The sequence below is a fragment of the Danio rerio genome, chromosome 4 (assembly GCF_049306965.1).
Source record: "Danio rerio strain Tuebingen ecotype United States chromosome 4, GRCz12tu, whole genome shotgun sequence".
Classification (NCBI taxonomy): Eukaryota; Metazoa; Chordata; class Actinopteri; order Cypriniformes; family Danionidae; genus Danio; species Danio rerio.
The window spans coordinates 62,392,501-62,411,681 of NC_133179.1; the positions used below are offsets into that span (position 1 = coordinate 62,392,501).

The following is a 19,181-nucleotide window of genomic DNA, read 5'->3' on the forward strand; positions in this document are numbered from 1 at the left end:
ATAATAAGATAACATTTTTATTGAGATGGATTGATGGTGATTGTATGGGGTTTGGCCAGATTGGGTAGAAAAACATGAACCTTAATTAAAGACCAAAGGAAAAATAAAGACTTGTTTATAAAAGATTTAAGACCTACAGCACAACATTTCAGTAAATTTAAGACTTTTTAAGGCCTAAAATTTTGATTTTGGAATTTAAGACATTTTAAGACTCCAAGGAAACCCTGTTTAAACACAATAGCCCTGGTAAATAGTTATTATAATAATGATGTAATTCTAATTCAGATACTATCTGTGAGAACTAGTAACAACTACTAGAAACAAGTTTAAACCCATGAAGAAGTTGATGAAAAAAGGGGAATTGTGATCAACGTGACATATGCAAACATATTCCTGTCTTTCAATGAGTGCTTATGTGTGTTTAGGAGAATTAGGCAGCACACTCAGGGCTGCAAGATGGATTGAATTTAGTATTCTTATTAATAAAATATATCTGAATGAGGATCAAATGACTGAGTTGGTCTTTGAGGCCCCATTTAAACTAATCCGTTTTCGTTTTAAAATGCATAAGTTTTGCTACGGTTATGCCATCTGTCCACACTACGCCGGAGTTTTCGACTGCCGAAAACGAGCGTTTTGGAAACGCTGAAGAGGCCGTTTTCATTCTAAAACACTGCTGCTCCGTCTCAGTGTGGATGGGGAAAACAGAGACATCTGAAAACGGAGGCGGGGCTGCAGACATTCGCCTCTCTGATTGGGGCTTTTCCTCAATATTAAGTAGCCTAACGTTACACACAGTTCAGTCCTGCATCCTCTTCTAGTAAGTTCAGACTTTGCAAGTTTGATCAAGGCTGCAGTCTCTTCTTCTCAGTTTGATATGGAAAACAGACTATACCGAGGACACGGGTAAATCTTCACAGGGAACAGTGTACTTTATAACTTCATTCACATCACCCTGGCTACGTTGTTTCACTTTCTCAACAATAAAATGTAAACATGATATAAGGAACTCCCTATTTTTATTTTGATATTAGCAACTTAACAGACAGCAGAAATGCTGAGACGTTGTGCTGCATTTATGAACCTCATCTTCACTGTGTGGATTTTAATAACAAAACGGAGCCGATAACAACTGCCTCCTTTCAATTTCAGTGAAAATACAAAACATGCCCTCTCTTTTGCTGAATATCAGTTTTAATCATCGATAATGGCCATTATAAAAGTATAACATACAATAAGTTTATACATTATAGGAAATAAAGGCAAGCGATCAGTCAATATACAGAATGTAGGCTACGTGGTTACATTAATCATTAACTTATCTTTGCGCTTAGCCAAAACATGTTACCTTAGAACTAATAGATTCCAATGACCAAAGTCGGGGAATATGTCGTTAGATAAAGACAACAAGATGAATGAAATATCCCGTTTAATAAATATAGGGAGATTAGATCCAGCGGGAGATGCTTGATGAGCAGTACAACGAGCAGAGCTCTCATCTGGGTAGATAGGCTGCAGCGCTTGCCCGAGAGTGTGTGTGTGGTCAGGTGATGTGCGTTTTCAGCGTTTTGGTGTGGACAGAGAGCTGTTCAGAAACGCTTGGTGAAATGCTAGTGTGGACATCGTTTTAAAACTAAAATGCACAAGTGTAAAAGGGGGCTGAGAATAAAAATCAACCTGTTTGTTCCTGTGGATCTTCCTGTTTGACTGTGAATGTTTCTTCAATCTTCACATCTTCACTCTCCTCTTTAATAAACGCCATCTTTATAACAGTGTGGAGATCAGTCGATTCTGGAGGAGTTTTTCTCTGTGTTTGGACACTTTATCCTGTTTAAAATGAACAAAACAATAAAAATGTCCTGTTTAAAATAAATAAAACTATGAAAAGAAACAAAATAACTTCTCTTTAACACTTAACTACTTAAACAGTTTCTTTATATAAGAGTAATTAACAAAAATAAATCAGGTAAAACGTTTCTTTAAAACACTTTCTACACACTTTACTGTTACTTTATTCAAAAAATAGCCCTCGGTTACTGAGAATAAATTAGTACTACGTTGTATAAAGGGTTAAAATCTTATTTCCAACAGCAGTAACATAATTTAACATCATATAAAAACTAAAACTTTAACTTTAAATCGGTTTACATCTGTAAACGTTTTAAAACAAACCTTCCTCCAGTTGAATTACAGCACTGAAGCGGCGCCGCCTGATGACGTCACACGCCATGCCAAAATAAAAGTCTTTTTTGTTTAACTTTTTTTCCACTTACTGTTGCAGTCAAGACTAGGGCCAGACGGAATCTGCAGATGTTTTTTGTTATTTCTGCTGAAAATGTGGGTAGAAATCTGCGGATTTCTGCAGAATGATTTTGGGAGTATCCAACTAGAACCTTAATATGGGAAATAAAAATAATACCTTTTTTACTTTTATTTAATGTTTACAATGCAAATCCAAATAGATTAACTTTATTTGATAAACAAAGCAAGTCTCTTAAATAATATATCTACTAAAAGACAGAAAATATTACTTTACAAACCGCATTGTACTTAAATTTAACATTTAACATTTTCATATTAGTCAATAATATTACTGTAATTAATTTTAAAACTGAATAAATTTAGATTTACACATTAAGTAAATAAACAGAATTAAAAATCTGCGGAATTCTGTGGAAAATCTGCAGAATTCTGCGCGCACAGATTCCATGTGGGCCTATAGTCATGACTTATAATATAGTTCACTGCCAAGCTTCTTGCTGCTGTGCACCTGATGCAGAGCAAAGATAGCCATTTCCGTGCAGCACCTGGTTTACATGATTGTTTCAGAGCTATTGTAGGCCTAAATAATAGCCTACTCTGTATAAAATAATAATTTATTATTATTATTATTATTAATATTATTATTAGGCCTATTATTATTAGTATTGTTATTATTATTATTTACTTAGTTATTCAATGGTTGTAAGAACACATTGGACCCTGCATGGGGCTATAATAAATGGTACCATTTGTTTCTATTGGATTTTCTCCTATTTTAATTTAATATATGCCTTTAGCCTATTGTAAATATTTATTTGATAATTAATACTTTTTATTGCAACGTCAAAGTAGGCCTGTCTTATTATTATTATTTTTTGTTATTATTTTGTCGTTGTTGTTGTTATTATTATTGTAGCAGGGACATAGCCACAGGTGTGGCAGAGTGTGCTGGTACCACATAAAGTGGCATCTTGCACCTGAAAATAGATGCCTTCGCGCTCAAGCACGCGCAAAAAACTTGCACAGGCAAAAGTAATGATGAATGTGTTGAAGGAAAAAAAAAACATTCTAATTATTTGTTAATAAAATAGTGCAACATTATTCTCAGTCAGTGTAGGCTGAAAAAATTAAGATCGCCAGCATTTCAAGGGTGGTTTTATTTTTAGTTCATTGCTGTGACGCGCTATATTTCACTAAGGCTGCATGAGACTGCGCATCTTGCTTATTTTCTCTATTTTACATACAGAACATATCATACAGTCCAGGTTCTACCGTTCTAGTGAGTGTGGGGCATTGCTTTACAGTGGTAAAGTGGATTATTTCTTGGCAAATTCATATAATGATTCACTTTGTTTAGTAATAAATTTCATAGTTGTAAAATAACTACATTTCAAGAATATGTTAACACTTTCAACTATTTAGGATTATTTATTGCATCAAAAGTAACTTCAAAGTAACATTAAATGTACGTATAAACTGCATAATTTGTGTGTGTAAACACCCTAGATGCAAAAAGCTTATTTAGACCAGAATAGGCCTACTAAATGCAACGGTCAATGTATGTAAACTTATGACCTAAAATGTCTTAAATGACTAAATTTAAGTCTTTTTAAGTTTTTAAATAATTTAAGTTTAACATAAATGATTTAAACCTTAAACTTCAAATTAACAGAGTATGGCAAATAAATTGTTTATTAAATGGAGGTCAGGTGTCTATCTTAATTATAATTATTAAATATTATGACACTATAATTCAGTGGTGTATTGGAGAGTATCCACCTTTTAATTAATTAATTTTAAATAAGTGGTTTATCCTAAATAAAATGCAATGGGATCAGTGTGCAATGAATAGTTTGAAAACCCCTGGTTCAGACTAGAGGAGCTAGCTGTCTGTGCGCTGCGCTAATAACTTGGCATTTGCTCTTTTCGGTGCTGCCAGATGCATTTATAGTGCATAAAAAATAAAAAAGGTAATTCGGTAAAGTGCGCGATGCGCGCAGAAATAAGCGCACTATATGTGTATGTCGAATTAAGTTCTCTTTTTCTTTAATCAAGACTTTTCCATTCGAGGAATTACAGTTATTAATAGCTTAGTCCTTATAAACGATCAGTTTATAAAATACACAATTTACGGATCAAGCCTAGTGCAAACAAATATGGATATAAAATATAATACAGAAAAAACTCAGAAATAAATAAAATAAAAATAGATTAATAAAAATAAAAAGATTGATAACATAAAAAATATTAATAAAAATTAAAATAGATTAGATCTCTCTCACAAACACACACTTTAGTATTTAAAGTTGATCTAATTTTTTAATCTAAACATTTTAAGACAATTTTGAGAAACTTTTTTTAATCCAGTTCATGATGGCTTGCATGTCTACAACACATAAGTATACATCACTATATATAAGAAATGGAGTACTAGTTTTAATCAGCTCATTTGTGGCTGTTGTTTCTTGCTCGGACTTACCGGATTTCTTTTTGTTAATTACTTTCATATAAAGAAACTGTTGAAGAGAAGTTATTTTGTTTCTGTTCATAGTTTTATTTATTTTAAACAGGACATTTTTATTGCTATGGTAATTGCTTTGTTAATTTGTTAAAAGTGTCCAAACGCAGAGAAAAACTATATATAATAAGTCATGACTCATGACTATATGGAAGCCCGTTCCCGCCACTGAATAAAAAAAAGAAAAAGAATTAATAATAAAAAAAAAAATTAATGATAATATAAAGAAAATTTAAAAATCAGAATTCTGAGTTAATAAGTCAGAATTCCGAGTTATAAAGTCAGAATTCTGAGTTATAAAGTCGCAATTCCGAGTTATAAAGTCAGAATTCCGAGTTATAAAGTCGCAATTCCGAGTTATTAAGTCAGAATTCGGAGTTACAAAGTCGTAATTCCGAGTTATAAAGTCAGAATTCCGAGTTATAAAGTCGTAATTCTGAGTTATTAAGTCGCAATTCTGAGTAATTAAGTCGCAATTCCGAGTTATTAAGTCAGAATTCTGAGTTATAAAATCGTAATTCTGAGTTATTAAGTCGCAATTCTGAGTTATTATGTCAGAATTCTGAGTTTATATCTCGCAATTCAGAGAAAAAAGGCTTATCTGAGTCTTATCTGTATGGCATGGAAGTAGGTTACATCGCTGGACCTTCTTATGAAGGCTATAGCCTAAATGGAAAAGATTATAGAGGATTATTTTTGGTGCGGTTTTACTAATAGAGAAATCTTAATTTTATTGGAGGAATCACACAACATAAAGTTTAGTTTGCGGACTCTTGAGAGAACGTTATGTATGAATCAGTTGTGGCGGAGACGCAATAAAACAGACGAGGCCGACGTGGCACGTTTTATACACCAACAGCTACAGACATCGGGACGACAACATGGATATCGTTGGATGCACCAGAAATGTTGGCTTTCTGGCATTATTACAGACAGAGAAACTGTCCGTCAGTTGATGCGGCTGTTAGATGGACAGGGAGTTGACCTGCGCGCTCGCGGTCGTCTGCGGCGACGCATGTATAACAGCCGCGGACCAAACTATGTTTGGCATATTGACGGGTACGACAAGTTGAAACCTTACGGAATATGCATAAACGGATGCATTGATGGGTTTTCCAGAAAAATGATCTGGCTTGAAGCATACAAAACGAACAATGACCCACGAGTAATTGCGGGTTATTTCATACAAGCTGTTGCTGAGAATAACGGATTTCCACATAGAATTCGCATTGACCATGGAACTGAAAATACGCATTTAGCAGATATGCAGACATTCTTCAGAGGCACTGCTAGTGCCGAATCTGTCACGCTTGGTCCAAGCACGGGGAACCAGAGAATTGAACGATGGTGGTCCACTTTGAGAAGTCAGTGCATACAATTTTGGATGGATCATTTTGAACAGCTAAAAGAAGATGGGCACTTTGTTGATAGTTTCATTGATAAATCTCTCATCCAGTTTTGTTTCCAGCATTCTATACAGGTAACATTTGGTTTACTATAGTTTATTTAATCATAAAAACAATATTGCCGTTAAAGATTAACTTAATATTTACATAGCCTACAATATGCAGTTTACAGTGTGTTTATTAATTTAATTTTGTTGCTTTTATTTTATAAAGGAAGAGCTTGATGAAATAGTCAGTGCCTGGAATTGCCACAGGATACGGCCAACTCACAATCCACGTGCTCCCAGTGGTCGACCTTCAATAATGTTTGCTGTTCCCAGCTTATATGGAGTGCAGAATTTCTTGCATCCAATTGAACAAACAAAGCTGAGTATTTGCAAAGAGGAGTGTTTAGTTAAAGACTACCCTTGTGATGAGGATGTCTTTCAACTGTGCGTAGAACTGATGGATGAACATAACCTTGCATTGTCAGATGATGTTTATGAAATTACAGACCTTTACCTTAAGCTTCGTGAACTAATCCTTGAAGGACTGGACTTGGATGACTAGATGCACCATTGAGATCTTATCTACAACTTTCACTAGAAGGTAAAGGTATTGTACACACACACACATACACACATACACACACACACACACACACAATATTATCTGTGAGCATTATTTGAAACACTTCTATTGTGCTTTTTTCATGCAAGTCTCAAAAGAACTCTCTGAGGTTAAAATCTCTGCAATTCCCACTTTACTTTCACTGTGCTGTGTCTGTCTATCAAGATAACAGGTGAGCAGGATTTATATTTCACTTTATTATTATTTGGCTTTAAACATGAATATGTTAATGAATTTTGTTACCATTATGCCCCAGACTCAAAAAGTCATTACATCTTTAATTATGAAACTGGTAACAAGCCAGTTGTCTAAATGCCATAGTGTATAATTTAAGGGCATAATATTTAAATTGGGATTGCCACTGACATGTCATATTTTTATATGAAAAAAATTCTATAAACAAAACATTAACACAATGCCATTATTGATACAAGTGGAATTGTATTTTTTTCTGCATCACAGTTGTGTTACAACTTAGCTGCATTTAACAGACATGTCAAATAACATTGCTTTTTTATGTACTGGGGCACATAAACAGCATGCAAAATGCTCACAGCAAACAAAGAATAATTTTAAAACATGAATTCTTCGTTACTAATGAATGAATGACACATCTGATGTATCTTCTGTGCCACTGTGGCAATCGAAGGATGTATTTTATTGATGCTGATTGTATTTGATTAGTAACAGCCCTATCTTCTAGGGTTATGGGATTAATGTACCTTTACTCTACATACTATAATGGAACAACTGTTTACATCCCATCATTTTCATACACGCTTCAGGATCCCTTGTCTGTCAGACACAGTGCTCAAAGTACAGTAAATAACCTCTAATATAATTCTTTATGATGACACACAATCACAGTGATGTTGCTTTGTGTTTTCAGAAGGAATGAATAATTTGTTCCAGACCATCCCATCCTCATGTGCAAAAGAAGGCCAGCAAACTTAGGTAGATGAGATAATAAAAGTGCATCAAGATGCACTTCACACACAAAAAAAAACTTTTTTATGACTACTTTTTTAAATGACATCTTTCCCAACTACAGTAATGCACATTTTTGCATGATTTCAAACACTTTTGTGGTGCTCTATTAATACTTTTAGACCTAACCTGAATGCAATAGAAACAGAGGAAGTGAGTTTTAGAAGTATTTTGTTACTCAAAAGTAAAATAATTTTGTTTAAACTGTAAAGCAATAGTACTGAAATTTTTCAAAATGTATAGAATTTTCATTTGTTTCACCTTAGGAATATAAAGGGGATGTATATTTAAAACATAAACTAAAGGGTTTAAATGGTAAACTGTCTGTATTTTGTGTTATACCTGAAATAAAGAACTGAATTTGTAATAGTATTTTTATTATTAAATATTCAACTTTGTAGTAGTACATTTTTGTTTCAAACAAATGCTCGAACAGTATTCCCAATGTTTTTCCTATACATGCTTAACGAACCTGTAATCATTTTAACATGGTACACTGGCTGTCAGGTTTTGTGCACCACTACAGAGCTTTAAGTGAAATTGATTTTAAAAGTTCAAAGTTTTTTTTTAATTAAAGCAGACTTTGATGAGCAATTTATTTATTGGCCAATAAAAAATGCAATGCTGAAATGCAAAAATTTATATGGGCTGAATATAAACAAAAAAGTAAATTTAGTTATGTTCTACTTAATTTGTTTGTTTAAATTCAGCCTAAACAATTTGTTTGCAACCACTTTTTGTAAATCCAATAAATCATTTTTTTTTTCAGTGTAGTAGCCTACTCACTCCATCTTGAATTCTCAAAAAAACATGGCACAATATATGGAGGTTGTGTTGTTTAATGTATGAGTACTTAACATTACAATGTGGTACAAGAAAAAATAAAACAAACCACATTAAAACTATTTCAATAAAACAATGTTATAAAATTGTTATGTATTGTTGCAATAATGCAACACCCAACTGTATAGAAACACAAACTTAAAAGGATAGTTCACCCAAAAATGAACTTGTCAATTTCCTCACTCCTTGCTTGTTTCTTTCTTCTGTTGAAGAAAGCTGAAAACCTGTAACCACTGACTTTCATAGTATTTGTATTTTCTTTTATGGAAGTCAATGGATACAGGTTTGCAGCTTTCTTCAAACTATCTTCTTTTGTGTTCAACCAAAGAAATAAATCCATAGAGGCTTGTAAACACTTGAGGGGTGAGTAAAAAGTGAGAACATTTTCATTTTTTTAGTGAACTATCTCTTTAGAAACACATAATCATTCAGACATTTATGTCAGGGTAGATGCAACTTGTACAATTAAATGTAAACAGTTGTTTGTAACTATGAAGAAAACTTTCACTATTTAGGGGCAACATTCAATGAACAATTAAAGTGATTGTTTTACTTTATGAACTTGTCAAATAATGGTAGAGCGTGTACATGTATGAAAAAGGAACCATTAAAACATTTGGACAGTTCCAAGCCTATTTGACTGAACAGTTGAAATTAACAATTTAATGATTTAACTCAAACATTTGGTTGCACCTATTTTTTTTTAATCAAATCTCAATCATCAAAAAAAAAAAAAAAACTCAATCATCAAAAATAATAAAGGTTGGTCTGCATTCAATGTAACCAGCAATATGTAAGTGCAAAATTAAAGGGAATGATTTACTTTCTGTATACAGTGTGAATTAACTGTATGAAGTGTAATAAGAATGACAGAAAACAATAGCTTGCATAGGAGCTGGCCACAACTCAGTTCCGACTAAATCCACTAAACTATGTCCATGACCCAGATGTTGCTTTCAAGGACTTTGTTCATTTCAGATCTGAAATCAGGGTAGTTGTCATAGTGCACTGAAAGCCTCAGAAAACAGCCACATGTGTGCACCACTGGTCTTCTCTCAAACCCTTTAAGGTCTGTGAAATCAACTGTTATAGCTTTGCCTATAAACAAATCTGATCCAGTACAGAATCGAAGAAACAGAGACTGCCGTTTTGCATCACACTCCCTCAAGTAAGTTGTCAAGTGCTTTGAAATGTCCTTTTGCTGTACATTCATTGTTTCAGGAAATTTGAGAGATTGCACAATTTTCCTCACTGTTGGTTGTAATGCACAGTACACATCTTCAATTTCCTCAAGGTCCTTCCTCAGAGGTCCAAGTATGCATGCCTACTGTTCAAGAACATAAGCAGGCTCTTGAATGAGAGTTTTGTGAGCCAGTTCTTCCAAAATTTGCTTGAAGTTTTCATTTGTTGGAATTCTTCGACAACTGTAGTTGTCTAAGGTCTCAAGCAATTCCTCCTGGTCTGCACTACAGAAGTCTTTTCTGCAGCTTTCTAACAAAGCACACTCGTTTTCTGAGACATACTTCAAAAAGTTCTCAATCAGATCACTTTTCACAGATCCCTGTATTGCTTGCTGGAGGATGACAGGTGCAAGTTTTATTGGGAGATATTTCTCTTTCTTCCAGCCGAACAAAATTATTCGGGCCACACTTTCCCACTTTTCTTTGCCAAAGTCATGTCGAAGAAAGGGAACTTTAAAATTGTTCCCCAATGTGCACTGATCATAAAATTCCTGCCAGAACTCTGATAGGCAATCCCTAAACACTCCACCAACATCATGACCCATCTCAAACTGTCCATTTGGGAGCAGCAGCTTCACTTCTACTTCACTCTGTGTATGAATAAGGGTTTCATCACAGAAATGGGCAATGAGCTCTGAAAATATTTGTCCACGATGAACAACAAGGATTTTTTTCTGTGGAGCAATGGGTTCTGGGCTCAGCGGCAAAGTGTCATCTTTTTTTTTTTTTTTTTTTTTTTTTTTTTTTTTTTTTTTTTTATTATAGTTTTGAAACATTACATAAAGTAAAAATACAACAACTGAGATATATATTATATCCATAAACATTACTATAATTACAATAATCAAAAGTAATGAAGTAATATATAACAGAAGAAAAAAAAATATATAAAAAATTGCAAAAGAAAAAAAAATAAATAAAAAAATAATAAATAAGATAAAAAAAAAAAAAAAAATATTACAAAATACTTCTATACATATAAACTAAAATAATAACTTAGGATACACTCATCGACTACAGCGGGGGATCAGAACTAGAAAAAAATTCCTTCATGAAAACTAACATTAAATCATTCTTTTTGTTTTTAATTTGCATTAGAGACTTTTTCAGATTTTCCATTTCTAATAAAAAAATATTACATTTTGGTACACATTTCGCAAATTTCTGTTTATGTATAAAATATTTACCTTGTAAAATGTAGAAGTTAACAACATACTCGAATGTTCTTTTTGTGTGTGAAAAAGTGCAAATCACATCCTTTAAAGATAGCCTGTAATTAACATTTCTTTGCCCAAATAACACGTCACTAACATCATTCCAAAATTTACGAGAGGCATCACAGTTATAGAAAAGATGAGATAAGTCTTCCTCGTGTATATTACAAAATGTGCAAGTACTCTCAATATCCATGAATTTAGATAAAGTTGCTTTGCAAGGATACATTTTGTGAAGTATTTTAAAGTGCACTTCTTTAACCTTATTTAAAAGGCAAAATTTAAAGGGTATTGACCAGGTAGCTTTCCAATTAATATTAATAATTTTTTCATTCCAATAATATTTCCCTCTAGGGGATATTTTGTGTTTAGATTGAAAGACTTGTCTAATTTTTTTATTATTATATGATGGAGAAAGTATGTCAACACCGTCAATTTTTAATTCTGGGAGTATCTTTTTAACGCCTCCATAAGAAAGGTGATTATTAATTAGTTGTATTAAGCCAGCTGGAATAGCCTTAACCACTTGGTGAAATTCTTTAAAAGGAATTGGAAAGTTATGTATCCTCATAAAATCTTCATAAGATAGTATGTTTCCATTATCATAGAACAAATCTGTAACAAAATATATGTTTCTTTGATACCATTTATGTAAAAATAAAGATTTGTTTCTAGAGGTAATGAGATAATTATTCCATAAGAGAACTTTATGAGGAGAAAAGTTATGCTGAAAACAAATTTTCCAAGCCAATAATACCTGCTGGTGAAATTTGGACAATTTCAGTGGCAATTTTCCAGGAAGATAATTGCATCTCAGGAGAAAAGACAGCCCTCCAAGCTTCTGAAAGATATATTGAGGTATAAAGAACCACATCGAGTTTTCATATTTTAGACAATTTCTTAACCAATTAAGTTTAAATGTATTGTTAATATCAAAAAAATCTATCATCTCTAATCCACCTTCTACTCTTTTACCTGATATAACGTCCTTTTTTAATTTATGTGGTTTATTTTTCCATATAAAATCTAAGAAGGATTTGTTAATATTTTTGGAAATGTCATCACTAACATGCATAGAAAGAGCAGGATAAACAAGTCTAGATAGGCCTTCAGCTTTGGATAGTAAAACTCTTCCAAAAATTGTAAGATCTCTTTGCAGCCAATTATTTAAAATAAATTTAGTTTTCTGAATTTTTGACACAAAATTAAGTTGTTCACAAGCAGTATTATTTTTAGAAATAAAGATTCCAAGGTATTTCACAGAGTCTTTAACAGGAATATTTTCAATAAATAAGTCCATAGAATTATGTATGAATAAGATTTCGCATTTGTGAAGATTTAATTTTAGACCAGACGATTTTGTGAATTTGGAAATACATTCTAGGGCTGTTTTAATTTGGTATTTATCTTTCAGAAACAACGCTGTATCATCTGCCAATTGTGAAAGTTTGATTTCTCTATCAAATATCTTTAACCCCTTAATATTTTGATTATTTCGAATTTGAATAGAAAGTAGCTCAGCAACTAATAGGAACAAAAAAGGTGAGATTGGACAGCCTTGGCGTACACCACGACAAATTTCAAATCTTTTAGAGGTTCCTTTATTTAAAATGATAGAACTATTAATATTTTTATAAAACATTTCTATAATATCAATGAAATTGTTACCAAATCCAAATACTTTCAGTGAATGAAGAAGAAAGCTATGTTCAATTGTATCGAAGGCTTTACAGAAGTCTAAAAACAATATTAGAGCCCCTGAATCAATTTGGTCCGAATAGTCAAGGAGATCAAAAATAAAACGAATATTGTTACTGATATGTCTGTTTTTCATAAAGCCCGTTTGAGATTCATGTATAATTTGGTTTAGCCCTGATTTTAATCTTTTGGCATATACCAATGCAATTAATTTGTAGTCTATATTCAACAGGGTAATGGGTCTCCAATTATCAATCTCTAAAGAATCCTTATCTGGTTTAGGGATTAGGGAGATTAAGCCTTGTTTCATAGTTGTGGTTAATTCCTTTTTTTTAATACATTCATTAAACATTAATAAAATTGGCTCTTCTAAAATATACCAGAATTGTTGGTAAAATTCACATGAAAGTCCATCAGGCCCTGGACTCTTGCCTTTTTTTAAATGTCGGAGAGCTAATTGCAATTCTGTTCTCTTAAGATCAGAATCGCATATATTTTTAAAGTCATCATTTATTACAGGAATATAATTTTCTATATTGCTAGTAAACGAGTTACCTACATCCAAATTTAGATCTGATTGGTACAGTTTTTCATAAAAAGTGCTAACATAGTCTGAAATTATTTTAGGGTCCTCACATAATATATTATTAATGCGCAATGCAGATAAAGATTTTCTTTTAAAATTTCTTTTTTCAAGGGCAAAGAAATAAGCTGTATTTCTCTCTCCTTTTTCTATCCATTTAGCTCTTGAACGTACAAAAGCCCCATTCACCTTATTAGTATATAGATCATCAAGTTTTGTTTGTAAAGAAAATAGTTCACTCTCCTGAGTCGGGGAAAGAGCTTGTGCTTTCCAAAGATTATCAATTTTGTCCAACAATTCTGATTCCATATGGTCTTTGGCCTCTTTTATTTCCTTACTTCTTTTGATAGCTAAATGTCTGGATTTAAATTTAAATAGTTCCCATTTAGAGACAAAGCTTCCCATCCCTGAATTAAATATATCAGTGGCAAGAGCCTCAATATTTCTTATAAAAATATTATCTTCTAAAAGTGTGTTGTTAAGTTTCCAGTACCCACGAAGGCTATTTAAGTTACGAGCTGTCTGTAGAGACATGTTAATCATAAGGTGATCTGTAAAAGGTACATAGTGATGAGAGATGTCCTGAATATATTGTAATAAATCAGAAGAAATGAGAAATAAATCAATTCTTGATTTTAAGGTTTTGGAAGCATTACTCCATGTATACTCATGTACATTGCTATTAAAGTAACGCCATGAGTCTACTAAACAAAGTTTTTTACATAGTGCATCGATAATATTACCACTTTGAAAGCAATGTTGTGTTTTCTGTGGAAATCTATCCATAACATTATCAGGAACTTCATTAAAATCACCAGCAATTATTAACTTGGCATTTGGAGTTGTCCTAAGCATATTTTCTAATATACCAGAAATATTAATAAAAAAAGAACTATTCGCGGTATGACAATTAAATCCATAAATATTGCAGATGATGAATATGGTATTTTCTGATTTAACAGTCAGTATAATCCATCTACCATTAGTAGAAGATTTGGAATTAATAATTTCTCCTTTAAACTTATGAATTAATATAAGAACCCCAGCAGATTTATTTGATCCATGACTGAAGAATATTCTATCACCCCATTGGGCTTTCCAAAATTTTGTGTCATCATCTGAAGAATGTGTCTCTTGTAAAAAAATAAAATCAGCATTATAACGTCTACAAAACAGAAATATACCTTTTCGTTTGGTAATGTCTCTTAAGCCCCGCACATTTAATGAGATAACTTTTAAAGAATTAAATTTGTCCATAAGTTATGCAATAACTGAATAAACAACACAAATAAAATAACGATAATATTAAGCTAGATAGCTATAGAAAAGCTAAGAAAATGAAAACTCAAAATACGTTAATAACTTAGCTAAGAACTGCTACTATAAGTACCTAATACAAGAATTAACTGAACGTCAAATGGGTCGATTAGCCCTTGTAATAATGGCAACATTTTAAACCTGGCAATTATATGCTTAAACATTCGAACCTGCAGTGCAATTAGAACGGAGTGTCATTTCAAATAGGCTGTAGTTTATTCGGCTGGATTAGCAGTGATTCTCTTGTTGTTAATGACAGCAAAGGGACCGCTAAAGCCGGCTTTCTTCCCTTCTTTTCGAGCCGCCTGGACGAGAGGCCAGAGTTTATTCCGACTTTCAATGTCCGATTTGGAGAGGAATTCTTTGATGTGTAGGCCATTCTCTCTGAGGTATATGGAGCTTTTGGCTTCCATCCAAATTATGTCGCGGTGTCTCCTTGTCGCGAACCGTATAATGATATGACGCGATGAACCATCCGATCGTTGTTTGCCTACACGATGAACCACATCCACAGCATCCTCCAATTTGTCCTTGATCCGCGGGACCACCCTTGCCAGATGACCAATAGCTGTCGTTCTAATGTTTTCCTCTTCGCGTTCTTTCACCCCAAGTAATTTCAAACACCATCTTCGACTGTATCTTTCCAGGTCATCAACTCTTAGCTTTAGAGAAGTATTTTCCTGTTGCATGTGGTGTATTGATGATTCAGCCTTACCGATCTTTTCACCGTGAGAGGCAACATCTGACAAAAGTCGATTAACAGTGTCAGATAAAGAGTTCACCGCAGCCGTAGTGATTTCAATGGAACTCTCAATCTGAGTAATCTTTTGAATAACCGAATCTTGCTTAGAATTCAAGGACTGGATGGCGTTGAAAATCTCAGCAAGGGACACATCATCACTCTCTTTTTTCTTCTTTCCCGGTGGACTTTTGCTGGGAGTTGCAAATAAAGGATCGTTAAAGTTCTTATCGTAATCATGTGCAACAAGTGAAGAGTCCAGGTGTTCGGATTCATCCATGTTTTTGTCTAATGAATCATTCGACAGGCGTCCTTCCAGATTCCACGAGGTATGCAGGTTCCTTTTAGTACGTTTCTTGCCCATTAAATATTTAAAGGTGGATTCACATCAGCCTCTGTAAGTTAGTTGATTAATATCGTTACACATTCCACCAACTGGACATAATTTGACCCTTTATCGGCTTTTTTTCCTCACGAGGTGCATTCGCATCTGCTTAGCGCGACGCCATCTTGGCCCCCCCGGCAAAGTGTCATCTAAGTTTTGTTCATCTATTCCAATGATGTCACCAGTGAGTACTGTTACTACATTGCTTGAATCTAAGTAATCTGGCAAGGTCACTAAAGAACTTTGAAAAGATACATTCAGGTCATCATCTGCAATATGATCCTCTGTGGAATGAAAGGGAGATGCAGTGTCATTAACCGGACTATCTACATAAATTACATCCATCTCTGAAGGAAAGAAGTCATTCATCCCACTGGAAGTAGAGGGAAGGCTTTGATCCTGGTTATTACTGTGAAAGTTCTCCATTTGATCTGACATTTCCTCTTCACTTTCTGTTTCCACTTCCCTCTCCACCTTTTTTGTTGTCAAGTAGAACCTCATCATTGTGAGTTTGGATGCATTATACATTTCCCCCACTGTAGATTCTGCATCTAGTGACACTTCCTGATAATTTGTTAGATCCAATTTAAACTCAGAAATACTCCCATGAGAATTTTTTCCATTTGGAAAAAACAGACGAATTGCCTCCTCAATCAGCTCTTCCCTTTTCCATTCTTTTGGAACACTCAACTTCCTTGTTCCCCCTCCTTTTTTTGCTCTCATTTGAACAAAGCCCTGACCATCATGGTGCATCCACCCCATTTCAATTTTTCTTACAGTACGCTGAGAATGTTTTTTTGTAGTATTTTGGGTTTCTGTTTGTGAATTGTCAGGTTTTTGTCTTTTGGTCAGTTTTGATTTGAGGCGCTCAAACAGCTTTGACTTCCTGCAAGTTGGTTCTCTTTCTTGCCTCCTACAAAATCCCATCACGGCCAGTCTGTCTCCATATGAAGGAAAATAGCTTCTCATCTGATCATCAGTCATTAACAGTAGGACACTGACATCAATCTGCAAAATAAATAAATACTTACATAAATAAATACAGACACACACACACACTCACGCGTATATATATATATATATATATATATATATATATATATATATATATATATATATATCTATACATATATGTATGTACTGTATGTATGTATGTATGTTTTAGATATATATATATATATATATATATATATATATATATATATATATATATATATATGTGTGTGTGTGTGTGTGTGTGTGTGTGCGTGCGTGCGTGTGTTTATGTGTAATCCACCTATGCAGTTTCAGAGTTGTGCATAAAGTAAATCAAACTAAATTTAGAGTACCAAAACTAAATAATAACAAATCTGAGTTGGCTGAATAAAGTAAATTTAATACTAAAGTATTTAAGTAAATTACCCTTAAAGATTGTTGGTGTATGGGTTCACTATTTATATTTAAATGGCACTCTGACTTCTTGTACTTTGTACTTCCTTATAATACAGTAAACTTGCTATATTTAATGTTTTCATAAGAAATCCAAAAGAAAGACATTGAAACATCTAAGGAGTCGATACAGTAACTGAGCTAAATGAGTTAACCTCTGCTACCATCTACTGGTTATAAATGACAAGTTCATGTTATTTTATTTATTTTTATTTTCATATTTCATTTCATATTTCTGCCATTACATACATTTTGGTACTTTGTTTTTCAATAAATGTATTAAATTTCTGTAATATTCCCCAATGGTGTAGTACTGTTTTCTTTGAGTATGCCTCTTAGTAACTATGAATGGTTTAAAAAAGAATGTAAAATATGGTCATTCAAAATATGGCATTAATATATGTTTTTTAAGTACCAATAAGCAGTCTGCTAGTATTATGCATGTCAACAAGCAACTGGTTAATATTAAGATTCAGTCACTAAACTGAAGTATAATTGAAAGTGTTTAGGTAAACACTGGAGCTTTGCCAAAGTGTTCAGCTTAAGTTAAGTTATTTATTGTAAAATAAACAGTATATAACTACTTTAAGAAATAAAACTGCAAGTGACTAAAATTAAACATGCATTAAAATGTCCACTTCTTCCAAATTATGACTTTAAAAGTGTGTGGTAAATTGTTTAGGTATTACCTTGTCTTCCTCCAGTCGTTTGATAGTTGTTTCAGGGATGTTTCTCTCCCTTAGTAAAATTATTAATTCGTCCATCCTACAATGATAGTTTTAAAAGGAAAACATAGTGAGGCTAGAGGCCAATATAAAGCCTAGACCGAGTATATAAGCCAGAAAACAAAATCCATGTACTTTTGTGGTTAGTATACTGTACATAACAAAGCAAGCTTTGAATCCAAACCTAATTTTACTCCCTTTTGGTGCAATGTAAACTAGCCTACTGAATTGTCCATAAAAGCAACACGACTACTATTCGAGGAAACCGCATGAGCCTGTAGGCTATGATACCACACACGCAAAACTTTCGGATTTTACACTCGCCAAAGGCTTCTATTATAACACGGCATTTACTGTAACACTTCATATCGTAAATAATTATCATGCCAAATAGTAAATATGACCATACCTTGGCGTCGCAGAAACGTTCAGCTGCTGGCGACAGGAACTCTCGTAACGTAATATGAAATGTCGTGAGAAATTGTCAAAATTCAAAAGATTTTTTTATAACTCAGAATTGCGACTTAATAACTCATAATTGGGACTTCATAACTCAGAATTCTGACTTTATAACTCAGAATTCTGACTTTATAACTCGGAATTGCTACTTTATAACTCAGAATTCTGACTTTATAACTCGGAATTGCGACTTTATAACTCAGAATTCTGACTTTATAACTCGGAATTGCGACTTTATAACTCAGAATTCTGACTTTATAACTCGGAATTGCGACTTTATAACTCAGAATTCTGACTTTATAACGCGGAATTGCGACTTTATAACTCAGAATTCTGACTTTATAACGCGGAATTGCGACTTTATAACTCAGAATTCTGACTTTATAACTCGGAATTGCGACTTTATAACTCAGAATTCTGACTTTATAACGCGGAATTGCGACTTTATAACTCAGAATTCTGACTTTATAACTCGGAATTGCGACTTTATAACTCAGAATTCTGACTTTATAACTCGGAATTGCGACTTTATAACTCAGAATTCTGACTTTATAACGCGGAATTGCGACTTTATAACTCAGAATTCTGACTTTATAACGCGGAATTGCGACTTTATAACTCAGAATTCTGACTTAATAACTCGGAATTCTGACTAAATAACTCGGAATTGCGACTTTGTAACTCAGAATTCTGACTAAATAACTCGGAATTGCGACTTTGTAACTCAGAATTCTGACTTAATAACTCGGAATTCTGACTTAATAACT

General features: G+C 33.3%; 2 protein-coding genes and 1 long non-coding RNA gene across 3 annotated transcripts in view; 1 reads left to right on the forward strand and 2 right to left on the reverse strand.

Annotated features, from left to right (window-relative positions):
• The window catches only part of LOC137488696 (uncharacterized), an 11,801-nt gene extending 9,573 nt beyond the window's left edge, over nt 1-2,228 (reverse strand). Inside the window, exons 1-2 of the mRNA XM_068215704.2 lie at nt 2,173-2,228; nt 1,678-1,827 (exon numbers count right to left, since the gene is read on the reverse strand). Coding sequence (XP_068071805.1) covers nt 1,678-1,762 — 85 coding nt within the window. The 5' untranslated portion in view covers nt 1,763-1,827; nt 2,173-2,228. The remainder of the gene's footprint in view (nt 1-1,677; nt 1,828-2,172) is intronic.
• The window catches only part of LOC141381809 (uncharacterized), a 705,874-nt gene that overhangs the window by 19,009 nt on the left and 667,684 nt on the right, over nt 1-19,181 (forward strand). The gene's annotated exons all lie outside the window — the stretch shown is intronic.
• LOC101885443 (uncharacterized) lies at nt 16,518-18,430 on the reverse strand. Its single transcript, XR_011007866.2, has 3 exons — nt 18,365-18,430; nt 17,920-17,995; nt 16,518-16,810 (listed from the first exon to the last, which is right to left on the reverse strand). It is a non-coding gene; the product is annotated as an uncharacterized lncRNA (long non-coding RNA).